This window comes from Hippocampus guttulatus, chromosome 14 (assembly GCF_054856545.1).
Source record: "Hippocampus guttulatus isolate MCC_2025c chromosome 14, RoL_Hgut_1.0, whole genome shotgun sequence".
Classification (NCBI taxonomy): Eukaryota; Metazoa; Chordata; class Actinopteri; order Syngnathiformes; family Syngnathidae; genus Hippocampus; species Hippocampus guttulatus.
In genome coordinates this window covers 12,603,821-12,623,788 of record NC_141274.1, presented here as the reverse complement: position 1 = coordinate 12,623,788, position 19,968 = coordinate 12,603,821, and the positions used below count along the sequence as shown (strand labels likewise).

Sequence of the window (19,968 nt, the reverse complement as noted above, 5' to 3'; positions counted from 1 at the left end):
GGGCTCATTTGGCCCAGTGTGGGACAAATAAAGGATATCTTATCTTATTTAACCCTTTGCTGGAGACCTTCTGAACAACTTGCCATTTCCTCAATCAAACCCAATATCATTCTCAGTCGATAATACAGAAAAGCAAATGTGTTCAAACAAAGGGAAGACCAATGCCAGAGACAATAAATACATAAACATTGCGTTTACCTTGACAGTGTATCTCTCACTTTCTCTTTTATTCCAGCCCATTTCATTTGTATAAATACCATGCATGTAAAGAATACTGTGTTGTGTTCTCGGTTCCCTAGAACACAGCTGCAGAGTCTGCATGTAAACAAAACAGGGTTTTTTTTCATCTGATGGCCCACTTCTCTTCATCTTGGGCTCACGTTCTCCCCCAATGAACTCCAGCATTGACCGCATGAATGTGTCAAGTGACTAAATCAATAAACGCGATCGATCCACTCAAATCCAAGGTGGACCAGGAGACAACCATTATGAATCTGCTCGACTTAAAAGGGTGCAGATTGTCACATGTTGGGCGTGCCAAATCCAAAGGCCAACACACCTTGATTTGTGTTCTTCCTCACTTGATTTACTGGAATCATTCCGTTCAGGGTGCATCCGCGTTCAAGTTCTCGTCCATTGCTCTCTCGGCTTCACCCACACGCCGCCGGTCGGGTTGTCCACGATATACACCAACCCTGTGGTGTCCCGGTGGTCGTGACTCCGAGGTGAGCGGCCCGCTGGCCTCTCCGGTGCTGGCCGCTGCGCAGGGTGTCGGCCGATCGACCTCTGGATGCATGCGTCCTGGCTTTGAGAAGAACCCGCGTCTGCCTTGTGAGACAAATCCACCGCGGCCAAACTCTGGAAAATCACGCGTGCCTCCGATAGAGATTTGGAACCTTGGTGACCCATTTTTGATCCAAACTCCACAAAATCCAGAACTTGATCTCTTAAAAGGCCACCGTGTACTTCAGCCACTAAGTCCGCCCGTGCGCCTCTGGCGTGTTTAGTGAAGTGTTCCCGTTAAGCAGTAATGTGACTCAGTGGGTTTTGTGGTCACCACACACTTGCGTTCTGGTCCGGACTATTCTGAGTGTGTGCACCTGGTGCAGTCTATCACTTGGACATGCAGGATCACGCATTGACGTAGAGGAGTTATAGGATATCTCTGCCCTGTGCATTGTTCACATCGTAGACTTTTTGGCGGACACGGTCGTCACGCCGGTGATGTCACCACTGTTCTTATTGTTGATGGAACTCCAGTCCTCCCCAACTAAAGACTCATTTGTCCTCCTGGAAGCTCTACTGTAATACTGCCGTATATAGTAAGCCTGTCAGAAGAAAGATTCCCATGGAAATTTTAAAAGGGTCTGCTACCGGTTGCAAATCTAAGTAACATTTGGGAAAGATTTATGGTGAGTTACGCTTGCTTTGTAGAACTATTCTAATTTTTGTCTTCAACACAACGTACTCGTATATTAAATGGGAAGACAGTAGCTCAAATTCCAACAGTTGGTATGCTAGCATATAGAGGGGTTTGGGCTTTTCTCCATTTCCCACAATTCCCTGCCGGCGGACATATTTACCGCACTTGTCGTACTTCTTCATCGCCACAGATTGTCATAGTTCACTAAACACTTCCAGCAGCGCAAACTAATCTACACACTTAAGAGCATACCAGCCTTCGCAATGAAAAGGTGAAGTCGCGCCCCATGCCCACTATGGTTTGCCGCATGGAATTGTGGGATATGTTACTATGTTTGGTAGAAGGGTCGAACACATCTGTCGCAAGATGGCATCTGCCTGAGTGCAGAAACTACAGAAGCAGATTGACGAGGATTTAACATTGTGCCCATTAGTCAGGTACCTACTGTGTCAAGAATAGTTTAAAATGCTAATTAGCTAACAATTTTTACGCACATACTGAGTACAGTAACCTCAAACTTAGATTGCTAATTAACATTGTGCTCCGTTGGCACGTACTACAGCTTTATTGAAAGAGAATATACTTCAGTTGTTAACATGCTAATAGTCCGTATGCTAACTTATAGCAAGATGGCGTCTGGAGTACAGAAAACACAAAGGCAGATCGAGAAGGATTTTAAAATTGTGCCCAGTTGTCAGGTAGTAAGTATTCTGAAAGGCAAATATGTGTAAAGCAAATACTATACATTATGAGCATTCTTGAGTTAAATGCTTTGTTGTTCTGATAGTTTTATAAAACTTATTTTGCGTATCGGCCGGATGCAGTCACGTGGTCCACGGGTCATGAGGTTCCCCTGAACCATTTAAATGATAAAGTCCACATTGTAGTGATGGGTATGTGTTTTATTGTAAAACAGAAGAACAAAAATAACATGAATATACAGTACACAGATTTGGCAATCTGCTCGACGCCAAAAATTCAATAAATAAGGCATATAAGGTAAATTGAAAATAAGCGCTTTGTCTTCGTTACAAAGAAGCCACCTTTCAAGGGTAATTTAGTTGGAATTTTGCATGGAAATGTTTTAAAGGAAGAACCTTTAAAATTAGCGCAAAATAATGTTTGTGGTTAAATTGCTTAGTTTTTTTTTTAACGTTTGGGGAATAATGCTGGCTCGGACAACATTAAATTCCAGTGAGAACACAAAATTCATTGAAATGAATATACTGATATTTTACCACTGCTTTTTCTTGAAATGTGTCACCTCTGACTACACTGCTCATACTGTATATTGTTTCAGGAGCTCCCCACATGACTTTCACTGTACGGGTGCAGCTGCAACACCATGTCTCATCCTTCAGATTCTCATGGCACGGGCTGCTTTTGTTCATGAGCTTCAGAGACGTGCACAGAAGGACCCGCTAATAAACCGCATCGGGTACTCTCAAGTCAAATCCTCTTGCTTCATTGCGGAAGTGACTGATGTCAGCAACTAAAAGTGCATTTTAAGTGTGTACAGTGGTGACTTGAGATTCCCGATTTAGGAGTTTTTCGGGATACAAACTGCCGTTCGGATGATTTTTTTTTTTGCATGCATGCATATGTATTACACTACCTCCAGGTGGCCAAGGCATGCGCACCAGATTCTTTACATTCTATTTAATTATGTCATTACCGCATACTTTTATAATGTATACTGTATTATGCAATGGAATTTTTAAAAAATCGTTACGTTTTTTTTTTCAATTCTTTCGATAGTCCGCCCCAATTTTTATTATTATTATTATTTTTTTATTGCGTGGGTTGGGGCAAGTGCTGGAATGGATTAATAGCATTTCTATTGATTTCAATGGGGAAAGATGATTTCAGATAGTTTTTGTTACGAGCGTGGTCACGAAACAAATTAAACTCATATCTCAAGGCACCACTGTATTATGACATTGAATATGATTCCAGTAATATGTGGGAGCATTGACAAGTTCCTCCTGATCTGCAATGTTAAGATCAAACTGTTTCCACATGTCTTAATTTATTTTACTCAACTGTAGCATACCTGGCATCTTTTTAAGGGAGATCACTTCATTTGTACAAATGCCGTTTCATCATTAAATGATTTTATAGTAGTGTAGTATATATTGTATAACAAATTTGCATGTTTTACTTGTTTCCTTTGATATCCCCTAAATAAACGGCTTACGTTAATTGAAGACTTAATTGCTCATACTGTAGGTGTGAATGTGATTGTGAACGGATGTTTGTCGTTATGCGCCCTGCGATTCACCGACATCCAGTCCAGGTGATTACAAAAGTCAGCTGGGAGACCCACGAATGTAATCAACTTGAAAATCATTCGGTGGAGTTACTCGCTAACATTATTATTCCAGCGAGTCATTTTTTCTTGTCGGTGAACCGATTATTAGTTTTCCAATCCTTAAAATGATCAATGTCAATTGCTCTGGAATGTTGCACAATGATAACCAAATGGTTTTGATGCAGAGCGGTTATTTGTTAAAGCCTACTTTAACTGGGGCAAGGCGTCTATTAGGGCGAACGCCACTATTTGAGGAAATCTGGAAAAATCAGAACATTGTTGCAATGCAGCAAAAGGGCTGATGTTTTCCCCACACATGACAGTTAGGCACTAACTCCTTCTTGAGAAACTCCCTTTGGACTGCACCAATCGTGTACAGTAAGCTATAATACTTGAATGATACATGCTGGTACTTTTTCTTAAGCACTGATTAATGGTATTTAGACTCCCTTGTCTCAATTTGATGTGTTTGATTCAACCAGTTGTACACTTTTCCAATACTCGTGCTCGTCTCTGTCCTCCTGTAATATTGTACACAATGAGTCAAATCACATACGGTCCACTTGACTCATTCCCCCGCCTTGCTGCTCCCTCCCGCCCCGCTTTTGAACTTGACCACCATGACGGTGATGTTGTCTGGGCAACCGCGATAGAAGGACTGCAGGACGATGCTTTTGGCGCCAAAGTGCGGCTCGTCCAGGCGCTCGCGGACAAAGCGCACCGCCTCCTCGTTGCTGAACGCGTCCCACAGGCCGTCGGATGCCAGGATCATGAACTCCGGCTGTAGTTTGTCCAGGTCGAACGTCATGATGTCCGGGTCGGGGATGACTACGTTGAGGTTCTTTAGCGGGTAGTCGCCGAGTGAGCGAGACATGGCCAGAATTCCCTGCACTCGCCAGGAACCGTTAAAACTGATGAATCCTCCTATGGAAGGGTTAGAAGTTGCTGTGTCAGAATAGACCAGGAGGTGGCATCCAAGCGCTGCAAAGTACTAGCTCATTGGTTCCCATTATTTTTTTTAAAGAGTCTTCAAGCTGTTAGTCAGTCCCAGCCGAAGTATATTGTCAAACTAAACATAAAACCAGAACTACAGTGTGTATTAAAAAAAAAAAATCAAGACTACGAATACATGTCGTTTTTAGGTGTTTGCGACCAACACGAATGGGTCCACAATCCACTTTTGGAATCCGACCCACTAAATTCCAGCAACTGTGAAATAGTTTGTGTGTCTCTGTATGTCTCTATGCAAGCAAATTATTATGACAGCTAGAATAATTAAATGCTGTTCATGTCAGAATCTATATTCTTTATTTAAAAAGGGGCCTTGAAAGTTTGGAACCGCTCCTTGAGACAGCACATTCATCAGTCACTATTATAAGTTTTCCTCTTATCTTACCCGCCCTCTTGATCCTCTTACGCTCTTTGAGCTGATAGGGTTTGTGGTCGTGTGACAGTGCAACAGCGTTGCCGTCTTTGTCGCACAGGACACCGCGGGAGTCGCCGACGTTGGCTACTGTCAGTTCTCTGTCTGACAGTAGCGCCACCAGACACGTGGTTCCTGGACAAGGCATGTTTGGGAAGCACATAAAACATTTGAAGTAAAATTCCATATAGTGTCTTCACTGGAGATGCATTTAGTACAGACATCAAATTCGAAGGTGAAACATATGCTGACAAAGATGATTTCAAAGACTGTTTTTAGATAAAGCGCATCCCCGTAATGTTTCTTTCGCACTGGCTTAAAGAGCTTCTTATAAACGGCACACACTTGACTCCTTGTTGAAGTTGATGCGATGGCAGTGGGTAATTGTGTTTGGTGATATGTCAAGGTACCACATGGAGTGCATGAAGTGCTGCCTCCAAGAGTGAAAATAACATGTTGTTGCTTTACAGGCCAAGAAGCCAGTGGAGTCGCAAAAGAGTTCCTGCTCATTCCCCTGGTCGTCATTGGACCGGAAGCTGGAATCTCCACAATCTCACTCGGAAAATTACAACAAAGCTTGCTTATTATTCGCGTGCAACGCTATTCAATACCGTTGCCCTCCTTACCTTCATCAGGGGGTCACGCTCACAAAATGTCAGCTAAATTAAGAAACGTATTCATTCCAATTGAAGACCATATGAATGTTACGCTTATTCTTGCGCATTAACTAACGTACAAAATGGTCCTCGAGCCTTTTTCATCGCCTTAGACAGTCGCATCATTTCAAGTTCTTTATGATATGCTACCTCTCTTTAAACGCAAAGAACTTCCTGTATACTGACCCGCCTCATCGTGATTGGCAGACAGCTTGTCCAGCATCTCTCGGTCCACGTTCAGGATGCGCTGCTCCAGGACGCCGGCGTAAAACGGAGCGCTTTCCTTCCTTTCTCGCTCCAACGCCTGCAGCTGCTGCTTCAAGGCTTCGGGCAGGTGGGCCTTCACATAGTCAGCCGCAGCCTTGTGAAAAGGGGGCGGGGCAGTTGAGGAGACAAAAAAGGAGTGAACAGATGCTACGTCACAAAGCAGATTGTTCTCATTTCTGAAGATTGAGAGAAGACCCAAAGTAATGTAAAGGCTTTTATCAGAGTTTTTAATTGTACAGTTCATCCAAATTTATCAGTGACAATTTCTCGACTGTTACCAAATTTTTATCCATCAATCATTTGTGATGTCAGTCAATCTTGTGAGACTTCAGCTCAGTGAGCAGCCAAAGGATTTTAACTCCACATACTTTTTGTTTTTGTGTGTGCGTGTTTTGTGCAGAGACACCGCAGAAGTGTACCAGTGACAGCAAAGATGGAAACTGTTCTGAAGAAAATGGACCTTTTCACGTGCCTGTCAAGCATCTTTATCAGGTGAGCGGTTTCACTTTACTTTCACTTTATTTAGCTTTTGTCATTTTGATTGTTAAAATGTTAGTTGCATTTAGTGGTAATACACATTTTTGATGGTTTCAGCCAGGGCCGTATTACTTTCTATTTATCCATTCTCCATCCCGGTTTGATTATTGCCTTCATGTCTTCGTGCTCCAACTGAAATTACGTTACTGTAACTGCTAACTTTAAGAGCAGCGGCTGGTCAGTCTCAGAACACAAATAAACATGATCAAAACGATGACAAAAGATTACGGCCACAGAGAAACCCAATAAATAAAATATAACACGGACTGATATTGTTAAAACGAAAATGAAGAAAAGTTGGAGTAAAATACAGGAAGGAAAATGGACGGCGGGAGAAAACCAGAAACGTCCTGTTTGGGTAGGTTAAACATTTGTCTATAAGACAGGAATAGAAAGAGGGGGTCCCGTTGAATCAATGCACATTTATAGTCTCCAACTTCCTGTCATCAAAAAGGGCCTAACAAACTGCCAAGAGGGACAGGAAATGAAAGTTTGTTAAAAGATATGGAAGGAGAGCGTGTCGAGTTCCGTGGTGGCTCCGCAGCAGGAGGATCGCATTAAAAAAAAAAAAAAAGTTCATTTAATTTTTCAGCCAGAGAAAATTCTTCAGGAAATTAAATCCTTAAGCTTCAAATTGCTATGCCAACAGTCTGGAAATGTGTACAGTAAGTCTAACCACATTAAATCATTTCAAAATAAACTAACAAAACAGAACTTGCAGTTGTTCTCAGAATAATAGCACTTTTAAAAAAATTCCTGACATTGCACATTCTATTCCAAATCAAAATACCACATAAGATGCGTGTCAAATGAACAATTCTTCAAAAAAGGGGCTTCAAGCAGCTCAATGCCACTCCCAGTTGAAATTTACTGTCAAAACGAAATTATATGTTGTTTAAAACCGATAGCTTTGCCTTATGAAAGTCTGCTTAGCTTAATGCCAACAAACGATCCACTTTGACATGGACGCAGTTAGCATCAACAATTGCAGTTTTCGAAGCAAAATATATTTGAACACACAGATAAAATAACAATATTCACAGGCATGCATTCTTTATCCTCTATTAAAAATGACTATTACTGTACAGCATTTTACGGATCCACTTCTAGTTGTAGAAGTAGTGTTATTCTTTGTCTGCATGACTGTATTATACTGCCTCCTTGTGGCCAAGGCGGGCACACCAGAAGGGGCGGCTCTTTATAAACTAAATTGCAGCATTAAATCATCATGCACAAATGGTTTAATGCTTTAAATTCTATTTATGTAATTACACTGTTTAGTAAAGTGCTATTTCTCCTCATTTGAAAAACCCACGTTTTTGTTTTTTGGGGGGGTGCCGGGCTTTTAATAGGAAAAGCTTATGTGAGAAAAATTCAACTTGTATCTCAAGGTATTACTTTATATTGCGATCTCCGGGGGGCGGGGGGGGGGGTGTTCCTGGCGACAGATGGCTACAATGGGACGCCCGGTCTGACGATATGAAATCCACTTACCCTTGAGGACACATTGAGTGGAAGGACCCCCCTCACACACACACACACGTGAGCTTTCTTTGTCATGCATTAGCAGAAGGAAGTGCACACAAAGATACACAAAGCAGTGGTAATGATGGGAACTTCTCTATTACTCTAGTATTTCACTGAATATACTACTACTACTGTGGCTAATTAAAGACCACATTTGTGCACTACAGTCTAATACCATAACACACAGTCACTTTCTGTGTAGCCTCTCTGCATCTAGTGATGCTGATGTATATTTTGGGGTTCAGATGAGACCAATTGACGCATTCAGGTGTAACACGGAGGCCCGTGCCGCTTACCTCCCCCCCGTGGCCGTCAAAGATGCCGAAGATTGACGGGTGGCTCTTGTTGGCGATGTCGGTGAGCACGTCGTAGCGGTCCTCCATGTGGTCCCTTCTGCCTTGTATGGAGTACACGGCCACGTTGTCGCTCTTGAACTCCCAGGTCTTTGAAAACTCGGCGTCCAGCACGCTGAGGCCTCCCAGCCGCTCGTTGTGCATCATCTCGGCCACTTTGCCCTTCACCATCTTCACGGCGTCGCGGCTTGACTTGACGATGGTCTTCACCTCATCCGTGTGGAAGAAGTAGCTCCACAACGCCAGGCTGATGCACAGAAGGAACAACGTCTCTGGCCTTAGGAGAAAATAGCGCATGATCCGACCCAGAAGAGACAAGAGCGTCATCGTGTCTCCTATCATCACACGCCGCCCAAAGCACGGTTCACTCCATCAACGGGGGACATTGAACGCACCACCGCCGCCACCAAGGCCTGCCGGAGCTCCTGCGGCCGCGACTACCGCACGGTGGGCGGCTATGACTCAGACGGCGGGGCCACCTTCATTCGCTTCGGGTTTAAATCAGCAGCGAACTGACTCCCGACCTAAGCCCGAGGTCTCGCGGTCCATCTCGGGAGGTGGACGCGGATGTTGGTGGCTCAGACCCACCCCGAGGAGAGCGACACGGGGGGGGCGGGGGTAGGAAGAGCCGGCCTCCTTTCAGCTGCGGCGGACTCTGGTTTTACTTCTCAAAGCGAAGCAGGACGGCGTTTAACCCCAAAACACACACACACACACACACACTGCACTCTCGTGGAGAGTAAAATAATACAGAAAGAAGACACACGTGTTACTGAAAGAAACACTTTGTTTTGAAAATCTAAATCGGATGTATCGACATTCGAACGCTCCCTCTGATGCGTACTACTCAGTGATATCAAGTGCGCAGCCGCAACACTTCGGTCGAAAACGGTCTGTGTTGGGAAAGCAAAAGTACATTTTTATCACTCGCCTTGAATTTTGTTTTTGCGAAATCTCCATCCGAACCATTCCGCCATACACCAAAGAGTATTAGTGACCGCTGCAGAGAACGAAGATTTCACCTTCCAACCAAAACCGGTTTAATCTACGTCCCTTGCAAGTTCCTAAAATATGACTCTTTGAAAAGTAACATAGTTTAAGTATGAATTGGGTTTTATTCTTGCGTCAGGTTCCTTTGCATTAACCTGCAAAAAATAATTATAGTAACTGAAATTGAAATAAAATTGCTCCACAATTATATTTTTTCAGTCTTTTTGGCAAGCAAAACCTATGCTAAACAATATGGATTTTCTGTACTATTCCATTTGTTTGACTGATGATGATGTAATCATCTTAATAATTTTTTGTTTGTTTACTGTTATTATGAATGTTTCCTGTCCCCTGTTCTGTCATTACAGGTATTTGATATCAGGTGCTGAAATTGCAGGACTGGGGCAGTGGCGGGGCATTGGAGGATGACTCCAAAGCAATGAGGCGCACCTTTCCTTCAAAAGGTAACATGCAGGTCTTTTCAATCTGTACTTCGTGATTGCGTGTTGTTGCTCTTGTAAAGATCAAAAAATCCAAGCCTCATGACTGTGAAGCGGTCTGCTATACCTACAGCTGACCACTAGGTGACAGTGTTGCTTTTCAAACATCTGTTAGTTGTATCAGAGGTTAAAATTTTGCTTTGCTTTAGTTTGACTGACCTCGACCAAGGGGTCACTTGTCAAATGTCACTCCTTGTATTTGAGATGAAGTCATGCCTTATCTGTTTGTGTGGCGCAGGCATTTTGAACAAGTCAAAAGAGCTCACCAGTGTCAAAAATGTCACAATTGCCCGCTAGTCATCGAAGACTCGAACATGTCCACAAGTTTGAATGAACCTGTGAACCTTTTTCCCCTGTGATTAACTGGCGACCAGTTGAGGGTGTACTCTGCCTCTTGCGAGAGTCATTCAGAAAACGGATGGGTTGATCTCTCAATGGAAATTATCCACGTAGACACATTCTGCTTATTTTCTAAATGCAAACTTTCAATAGTTTTGAAGAGCAATCACATACCTGACATTTTCTCAATTGTTGTGCATTCTTACTGATCTCCATGTCTCAACTTTGTAGACATTTCTACTGGTCTTTTAATCAAAAGTTAAAGGTGAATTGCATCCTCCCATCGCACAGCAACTGCGATAAAACGGATGCGGGTTAAAACAAAGCCCGGTTGACGCGACACAGAAGAGCTCTCTTTGTGCACCCCGGCACGGATAACCCTCTGCAGTAAAGACACGACATGACATCGCCATCAATTACCACTCGGCCGTGTTCTCGGCCCGTGAAAAATGGCATTGACTTTTACAAATGTTACATCCCTGCTAAGAGAGACACTAACTCACTCGGCTGCACACAACAGCAATCTATCTAAGAGACACGTTTCTAAATATATATATATTTTCTTATTTTACAGCGACATTCTGCTGGAAGTCGCCCGGCTGTGATGAATTTCCTACCGAAGAGAGTTTGTAAGTTCCATTTACATTATTAAGGGTTGAGCTTTGAAAATGTTATTAAAAAAGTAAACGTAGAACTCTTTCGACACGTATTATTGATGAGAAAAACGGTCATAAATTCAGATCTGGGTTAAGGATTGTATTGCAGGTACATCTCCAGTATTGTCTGCCCTTGGTTACTTAGACATGCTCAAACGTGTCATATAAAAAGACATAGAACACAATGGGTTCCCAACATGTTACAAAATGATGTTTTTTGTTCATAATTTTTACGTTTAGTCCAGAAAGTTTATTTCTTCTGGTCAAAATTTACTGATTCAATCATAGTACTGTATCTCAATTTATTTGAATATCTTATAACGTTTAAGTTATCTGATTAGTTCAATTCAAAAAGTGGCACATTTTGAGTCAGGGAACACAAACTGGAATCTTTTTTTGGATTTTATTTTTCATATTAATGGTGACAGGTATCTACAATGCCAAATTCACATCAAGAAAGAATCCAAATGATTTTTCTGGAATAGATTAGCCCTTTAGATTATTTTATGACATACACAGTAGCAAAGTCTGACAAATCAACGTTAATTTATGTTGTGTAAAAATAATACAGTATACGATTTTATTTCATACGATGTGCACACAATCCACAGCAGGGTTTTTTCCCCCTCTGAGAAGAATTAATAAGCACTCCCATCACACAAATGGACACAAGTTATCTGTGCAAGTGCACTTGGTGACTACATGACTGATCACTTAGCATGTCCGCAATCTATTCTCAGTTTGACGCAGCGCAGGTGCACCCCACTGGAAACTCCAACCACAATACTAAATATATTGTAAGTAATAATAATAAGAGTACTGTAACACCAATCAACACAAACATTATTTTTTGAGTGGCATTTTTTTTTCATGCATTCTTCATGCCACCAGTCTTGCAAAAACTGATCTGTAGTTGGCTAAAATGAAGAGAGAAATACAATTTTGTCAAGGAATCCAGTACAGACAACTGACATAATGTTAAATGTGAATCCACATGCAGGTACTTTTTTGAAGAGTGTACATTTCTTCCAAATTACCCCCAATTTCATATTAGTGGTCTTGCGTGTCGGAGTGTGCGTGTGTGTGTGTGTGTGTGTGTGTGTGTGTGTATTAAAAATGCATCCTGCTTGTTTGTTTATAGGCCGGTTTGTAAATATGTGTGCGCGTTTATGTATTTTAGACTACTGGGCGTGAATATATAAATAACTACGTTGGCAGTGTGTGCAGTGTAATCTGTTCCCAGCAGGCTGGATTCCCACTGAGAGAAAGACAGTATATTGTTCCTGCAGCAGCGCAGATAACAACTAATTAGCATACTGAATCATTTGGCTGCAAGAGCCACTCAGCCACCCATCTGCACAGAGCTGATAAACACGCACACCCGCGTGCGCACGCACACACACACACACACATGTACGTCTATGCGGAGCGTGCACTCCTACTCGGACACACATGCGCAGGCCTCCCTCTCTTTTTGGCAAGTTTTCGGGAGCGTCAGGAACAGTGAGGCAGGTAGAGGGATTAACCCAGAGGGCCCCCTCGGTGGAGCCGGAGCGGGCAGCACGCTGCGGCTTTTCAAACACATGCGTGTCTCGCAGGTTTTCCGGAAGTAATTGCCTTTTTTTTCCTTTTTTTTTTCCATTAAGGTCCTAAGGCGTCTCTAACTTATTCCGATCAGTTTTTCCACTTCTTAACCGATTTTTGAAATGTAAGAGACCTCACGTGAAAAAAAATGGACATGGTGTGCTTACTCTGCTGATGTTAGTGTGTGGTGTGCTCAAGATGACCAACACAGCACACCACCACTCACATAACAACACTTCCACCCAGGGCCAGTCCTAGCCAATATGGCGACGATATGCATGCACTTACGAAAGAAGTGGAATCATGATTGTTTTTACCATTTCCATGCTCAACAATAGTTGTGAAGTTGCGGTAAGAGATTTGTTCATCCGCACAAGATTTGATCTGGATTTGACTAAAATCATAAAGCCAAGTCTTGTCTTCTTATTAGTGACTGCGAATGAGGTGCATGAAACGAAGTGATATTTCCGTTCAATTGAGGATGGAGAGAATTCGGCCTTGAGTGACTTTGTTACAGCTGCAACTGTTGAGAAAGTGCGGTACAAATAAAGATTTATTTTATCGAAAAGGTGTGTAGTGGGGGGCGGGACGGGAGAAAAACTTCGGCCTGATTATCGTCATGTGTCTGTCCCGCTTTAGCTGTCCTCGCGCTTTCTCTAACATTCATTTGCCTCACTGTCAATGGTGTTCCTCTCCATTTTCACAATCTCTTGTGAATATTGAGCAGGTTTAACATTTGTGATTGTTTTACGAGTTAGATCGGGGAGAAAAAAAAATCACACTAACCACTCCCCGCCACGCCCCACCCCAGAGGATAATCACTCAGGATCCTTTTTTGAGAGGCATTCGAGAAACAGACCCCTGTTGACTTTGATCGGAAGGCCTGAAAAGAAAATGGCCCCTCTTATCTTATGTGTGTACCGCGCTTTAACCTTTTCTCACTTTCTCTTGCTCATTCATTTGTCTCACTTTCTATGGTTTCTCAGATTCAACATTTACAATGTTCAGCCATGGCCGTCCTCTGAGCCGATCCGGGGAAAAAAAAAATTCCATCTTGACACAGTCCCGACCACACTCACATCCGATAATAGGGCCTTAACTTTTAGACTTCACCAGGCGGCATGCTCAAATTTGTTCTAATTATCGGTACGTGTGGACTGCACTTTAGAGAGAGAGAGGGAGCTGGATTGGCGCATTGCAGACACAACAGCATGCAGTATATGCGGTCCAAGTGTAGGGGGGAGGCTGTCGAAAGCTCCTGACAATGGCAGGATATCCTGCAGGTCACTGAGCCACGATGACCTCGACAGGAAGTTGTCATTTGACGGGAGGAAGTGAAGATTCCAGCGTCCACGGAGGGAGATGCATGACGAGGTTGCGGCTTTGAAGAAGTGGAATGCCACTTTCAGCCTGCGAGGGTCGCTCAGGAATCTACGCCGACTGGCCACAACATTAGGTACACCTGCACAATGTAATGAGATCCAACGCAAAGAGTCGCCACAAACATTTGCTTTTACGATGTTTGATGATCGACAAAAGTTGTTGGTTTTGCAATGGTGTTTTCCAATATTTTACGCTGTAGAAAGACAATCAAACGCATGAAACACTCACGATGACCGAAGCGGTATTCTACGGCATCGTCTCCACTTTGCTGCAGTGGCCTTTTTTTTCTTTTTCTTGCGCCACCGATCCAGGGCCATTTGTGTTTTCAATGATTAATTTAAAGGACCTTTCCCAATGGAAAAATTGCATTTGTTGCTTGTCGCTGCTGCCTGAAATGTAATCGGTTAAATCTTTCAGAAATGTTCTACTTTTACATATCGTTTCATTGACAGGAAGTGACATCATGCAGATCATCAGCAGGCTATGGGAAAACCAAAAGTAAATTCATTCATTTATTTTCTGCATTTTTTTAAAAATGAGATTAATCTGCTTAGTGTCAACATAATATTAGCATCTAAGGCTATACAGTATTTAATCCATTTGCTAATTCAATGCTAAACTTTTTATTTTTTAGTCCTGTTACTCAAATGAGGACTTTCAGGACAAATGCAGACAATTCTGAGTACTTTCATGTTTTTGTTTCGTTCTTAAAGCAGATTTAGGATTGAACAAGTATGCAAATTGTAATTTTGGTGGAATGAGCCTAATGCAGTTGTCACCTCATCATGTAACAAATAATTGAGCTCTCCGATTAATTGTAATATATACTTCTAAAAAATAAAGGGGACACGTAAACAGCGCAATGTAACTCTCTTTTTATTTTTTTGGAGCAGTATATAACGTTCTCAGCAAATTAACCCTTTCGTGCACCCTCTCACCTGATCACATGATAAACTGACCACTGTAGTAACCGCTGTCCCTGAAAGGGTTCAATATCAAATCACAAGTCGGTGAAAATTGTGACACAGAAATATTTATTTCACGACTATAGTTCACTTTCTGTTAGTGTGGAAAATGCTTGCAATCTGTGAAAAGTGAAGAAAATGAGCCATTTTGGTTCCGGTTTTCTGTCCAAATGAAGGGAAGAAACCCAGGCGTTTGTTCCATTCACACTTGTTGACAATTCATCCGAGGAGTAGTCCAGTCCCGATGTCATTCAGAGTGAATCTTTCTCAATGATTGAGCACATCGGAGACTTTTTGGTCTGCATCTTTTATTCGGTTTTTGTGTAAAATTCAATGGATTTAACATTGGATATATTCATAGATACATCTAACATACAACAAATATGTCATAACCAAACGTACAATGTCCCTTTACCGCAATTTATCAAATACCATAGTTCCCAAAGGTACCAATATCGCTGACTCACTTCTGCGGAAAAAGGCAGAATGCACAACACCAGTGAGCAAATAATGTGGACCGTCTCTGTCAGAAAACTGCTGGTGCTGTCACTATGTTTGTCGTCGTGGTTGTTTGTCTGTCGGGGTTCAACTTGGCAACGAAGGGGCTTGTCTTTGTACCTTTCTAAAACTACATACGCATTAGTTAAGAAAAAAAAACACATTCAAGTCAAAATGACGTCATGGCCGACATTTTGTACACCTCGAGAATCATCATGTTCTTGTACCTCTCCTGCAAAGTTGCGTCAATTCGTTTTGAGTCCATTGTCGTTTTCTCGCCGCCAAACTGGAACGAGATTTTAAATGGTACCAACATTTCATATTTACGAGTCCCGGCCGCTTGCTTTACATATCTTTTCAGCTAAACCTGTGAACAAACAGCACACGATAGGTACATCTTAAACCACATTACATTGTTCCGTGGGAATATAAAAGTATTTACAAGACACCATTGCTTGACTACGATAAGACTCGAGGACTTTTTTTTCTTCTTCTCTATACTAAGCTGCGTTTTCACGGGAATTTTGTGGAAGTGCTCCCCCTGAATTTCTATATTAAAAAAAATAAGTTAGGATTAGAGCCGGAACAACTAAAGATTGAACTATAATGATGGTCAACTGTATGGCTTTATGTGTTCCTAAACATATTTTTGACATCGGTTCCAAAAATGCATACTTTTTTATTTCCCCAGCACATTTGGTCTTTGAGCTATTTCTATTTTTTGTTTTTAAGTTTGACCGATAAAAACTTGCGCAATAGAAATGTTGCCATCCATTGTTATTCATACCTATGACGTTTCAGGAAGAAAAAAAAATCCACCTGCAACTCAACCAAACACTTAATTCATAATTCCTGAATATGAATAATATTACGTATTATTGTGATTATATTGTGATGAAAATCGGATGTGCTCGACAAAAAAAAGGAGGGCAGATTTGGAATTGGTGCCAAAAAGAAAAGTGTACTTACATCTGTGATATTTTTCCAGTACAGTACAGTGGTACCCAACCTTTTTTTTAGCACCAGCATGGAAACAAAAAAATAAATATTTTTTTTTTGATTTGATTTTTTTTGTTGCTGTTTCTATTTCACTTATGCTTTGATTGTATTTGAGGCCAGCCTTTGCCGGACTGCGAAAAGTGTTCCGACACAGTATCGTAAAGCAAGAAAATAGTCATGATGTTGGTTGGTGCTTGTTATGATATGAAAAAAAAAAAGTTCTCCTGATGATACAGACGCAGCCCCCACACATTATCGGACGTAACATGTTGCAATGAAGATGGAGCTGCACTTCATGCAAAAGCCTCCTCGTCGAGGTCCGGTCTGAACCAGCGGCAAAAACCTCCGTTGTTTACTTCCTGCTAGGCTGCTACGTCTGCACTTCCAAATATGGGCACGCTGGCAACCGGGTGTTTTGTGTTGCCACCCTGTGACTTTTTCACACTGAGCAAGCACAGTCTGAAAAGTGCTGAATTGTTCAGCCCGATAAGATTTGGTTCTTTTCATGTGCATCTTGATATGATTTTTTTTTTCCTTCTCTGTAAATGGGGAAAATGATTTCAAGGACTCTTAGTAACCTTATGAAATTCTTGTGAGAACAAGCTCATCGTGTCCGTATTCATTTTGGTACAATTAGCATGAGTGCCCAATTTCAGCTTGGATATTTGCCTCAATTAAAGTCACGGTCAGTGTTCTTGCCTTTCGTTGTTCAGTGTGTCATTATTGTTTGGTTTGATCTCGGTTTTGCTTTGATTGCACATTGTTTCTTCTTTCTAATACCTTTTTTTTTTTTTAACAATACAAGGGATTTCAGATTTGCCCCATAGGTTTCTCTGTCGCTACAGAACCTCTCAGCACCTTCAAAACCAAGAAATGTTTCATCCGCATGCCACTCGCTCAAAGACATGCAGAGTTTACAAGTTGGTGGACCAAATTCCAGCATCCGGCCAACCGAGGCTTTTTTTTTTTTTTACATGCTGTCAAGTGTGGTGACGGGAAGGTCCATGTTGTCACACAATGCACAGCTTCATCCTCCCGTCTCAAATGAGCCCACAGATCAAAGCGGACTCTTTTCATTGCGCGAAGTTGAAGTCTCACGTCTTGTGTTTTCAACTCTTTCGACATCAGAATCATCGTCGGCCGGAGCCGTCCAGCGGGCGTCCATTGCGTCTGAGATGGAGCGCAGGGCCGCGCGAAGCCGCGATAGTCCTCGGAACGGGAGGCGAGTCCTGATCCTCCACGAAGCTCTCCGGGCTGCCCTCGGCATCCCCGTCGGGCAAGCTGCCGCAGCTCGAGCCGGGCGACATCGTCTCCAGCAGGTCGTCTCTGGCCAAGCTTACCACCGTGTCCTGACGCGGCCCGCCCTGGGGCACCCCCTCGTGGGCCCCAACCAGGATCCCGGTGTCCTCTTCAGTTGTGGTGCCAACGTTGCGGCCCCCGTCCTGGTCCTCCAGGAGGTTGGAGAGGAAGCTGATGTACTTCATGGCCAGACGCAGGATCTCGTTCTTGCTCAGCTTTTTGTCCGGAGGGTGAGTGGGGATGAGTTTACGGAGCTCTGCAAAGGCGCCGTTCACGTTCTGCTGCCGCCAACGCTCGCGGCTGTTGGTGAAGATACGCCGGACAATCTTTGGCTGGCCGGCTAGGAGGCGAAACGTGAGACGTGAGTAAACTAGACAGCAGTCTTAAATTAAGAGGTGTTAAAACAGCACGTTAAAGTAAATACAGTAACCCCACTTTTAAATTCCCTTTGATTTCTGAATGCCTCAACTTACGAGCCGTCACTTGATCGATTCTTCTTTGTGTGTGCGTGTGTGTGTCTTTGGGTTGCTAGCCAACCTCTTAGTTACGAGCGAGCTTCAGTCAGACTGCCGCTCGAGTGAAGTGGAAAGAAAAATGGAAAGTCAAACTCATTGAACAGGACAAAACCCTCAAGATTACAAATCGTCACTGTCGGGAGGAAACCCCATATGTCCAAATATGCTGAGTTTCATTTATTTTCGAAAATCAATCTTATTGGTCCTTCCCCCTGTCATCTATTATTTCACATCTACTTCACCAATTTAAAATGTTGAACAATGCTTGAGAATGAATCTATCAATGCTGTTGGAAACTTCTTCTGTCTGAAAGTCTGGATGTTTCTCAAGTGTCATAGGTAGAAAATAGTTAGCTAAGATCCATTTGAGTAGGCTTATTTTGTAAAATTAGATTGCTCATGGTTTGGTGCAGGAGGAACTGGTCAGCCACAAAGGTTAAGTCCGTATCCAATCCTTACACTGCTTTTTCAGCTCAATGTTTGATTTATCATATTACTTCTGGCGCTAAGACCTTTGAAATGAGTTTGGGAAGATGATGAAACCACAATTGCTGGCGTTTGTGAAGGTATTTAAGGTTATTTTTCTGATTGTTGCTGTTTGAGCCTTTATTCAACACTCTTGGTGTCCATCTTAAGGAACATTTGACCATTAGTCACTCTTTGCAAAGGATAAAGACTAAGTCTCTGGGTATTGCTCTGTCTGTCTACATGTGTTGCCCCACTATTTGTGTTCAAATATCCGTTGTTAAATGAGTCACTGAAGCTATTTGTTTGTGGATTTGGAGTCTTTTGGAATGTTTTGTTAGCATTATGTGTTAAATACACTATGTGTAGTGTGACATTAAATTTCAACAGAGAATTTATTTTTTTATTTTTTTTGGAAGAATCGTTCACTCTCTGTGTGTTGTTACTCACAAGCCAAAGCAAAAATATCGACCAAAAGACGGCTCCTATATGTGTGGCGAGCTACCACTGGAAATGAACTCACCCGCTGACTGTCGGCGAGAGGCATCGATTTAATTTGGCTCTACAATTCAAGTATTTACACGGTATTGATCTATACTGCGGATATAAAAGGCCCGAGTGCATGCAGTCGCATCCTCACACCCCCATCCATGGTGTCTTCCAGGCTTTTGTCGTCCTTGGAACACACCCAGTCTGTCTTAATCCCTCAGCCCACTCTGCAGTAAATGCTTGGCATGGAGGTGGAAGCAGCAAAAACAGCCCCCTACACCCCGCCCCGCCCCCCAACCCCCAATTCTCCCATCCTCCAACCTTGCATGTGTCACCATGAGTGGTGGAGAAGATGGTTCACACCAGGAAATCGACCTGAAAAGGATCTCACTTTAATTTGACACTATTAATTATAGCTTTGGCAGTGATTTTTTTTTGGGGGGGTGGGGGGCGGTTGGGGCAAGACCTGGTAGGTCCATTTCAGGGGATGGATGACAGATAGTGATGAAGAGGGAATGATGAAAGGTGGTGTTATAACCGTCAGGTGGGAGGACACAGCAAAAGTGCGTCTTACCATACTTATAAAGATCTAAAATGCGCCTACCCTCGTCGAGTTCAACCTCATAAGGCGCCGGGCGGCGTTTTACCCTGTTGCTGGGGTACATGCTGTACTGCTCTGAATCCCCTCCAAGACTACACGGCCAAAGAAAAAAGAAAACAAGACAAGAGCGGCACGTTACAATCTGCGTCATTTCACATTGTGGAAGCGTACAGTATGACATATGTTTTA

The 19,968-nt window shown here is 42.7% G+C and overlaps 2 protein-coding genes and 1 long non-coding RNA gene across 3 annotated transcripts in view; 1 reads left to right on the top strand and 2 right to left on the bottom strand.

Annotated features, from left to right (window-relative positions):
* Positions 1-2,304: 2,304 nt before the first annotated feature.
* ppm1la (protein phosphatase, Mg2+/Mn2+ dependent, 1La) lies at positions 2,305-8,839 on the bottom strand. The gene is made up of 4 exons (XM_086128992.1): positions 8,441-8,839; positions 6,000-6,174; positions 5,131-5,292; positions 2,305-4,658 (listed from the first exon to the last, which is right to left on the bottom strand). The coding sequence occupies exons 1-4, from the start codon at positions 8,837-8,839 to the stop codon at positions 4,303-4,305; spliced, it is 1,092 nt and encodes a 363-aa protein (XP_085985118.1). The 3' UTR covers positions 2,305-4,302.
* LOC147195143 (uncharacterized) lies at positions 6,015-17,663 on the top strand. The gene is made up of 6 exons (XR_015102826.1): positions 6,015-6,147; positions 6,481-6,572; positions 9,856-9,951; positions 10,901-10,955; positions 13,850-14,022; positions 17,540-17,663. It is a non-coding gene; the product is annotated as an uncharacterized LOC147195143 (long non-coding RNA).
* LOC147195142 (T-cell acute lymphocytic leukemia protein 1-like) overlaps positions 15,203-19,968 on the bottom strand; it is a 7,874-nt gene continuing 3,108 nt past the window's right edge. The window contains exons 3-4 of the mRNA XM_086128991.1: positions 19,783-19,871; positions 15,203-18,050 (exon numbers count right to left, since the gene is read on the bottom strand). Of these exons, the coding sequence (XP_085985117.1) occupies positions 17,542-18,050; positions 19,783-19,871 (598 nt within the window). The 3' untranslated portion in view covers positions 15,203-17,541. The remainder of the gene's footprint in view (positions 18,051-19,782; positions 19,872-19,968) is intronic.

Excerpts from the sequence above, each read along its gene's own strand:
- ppm1la (XM_086128992.1), bottom strand. The coding sequence starts at position 8,839 with ATGATAGGAGACACGATGACGCTCTTGTCTCTTCTGGGTCGGATCATG. Across the intron at positions 5,293-5,999 it reads TGCCAATCACGATGAGGCGG|GAACCACGTGTCTGGTGGCG; the intron begins GTCAGTATACAG and ends TGCCTTGTCCAG. Across the intron at positions 4,659-5,130 it reads TAAGAGGATCAAGAGGGCGG|GAGGATTCATCAGTTTTAAC; the intron begins GTAAGATAAGAG and ends ACCCTTCCATAG.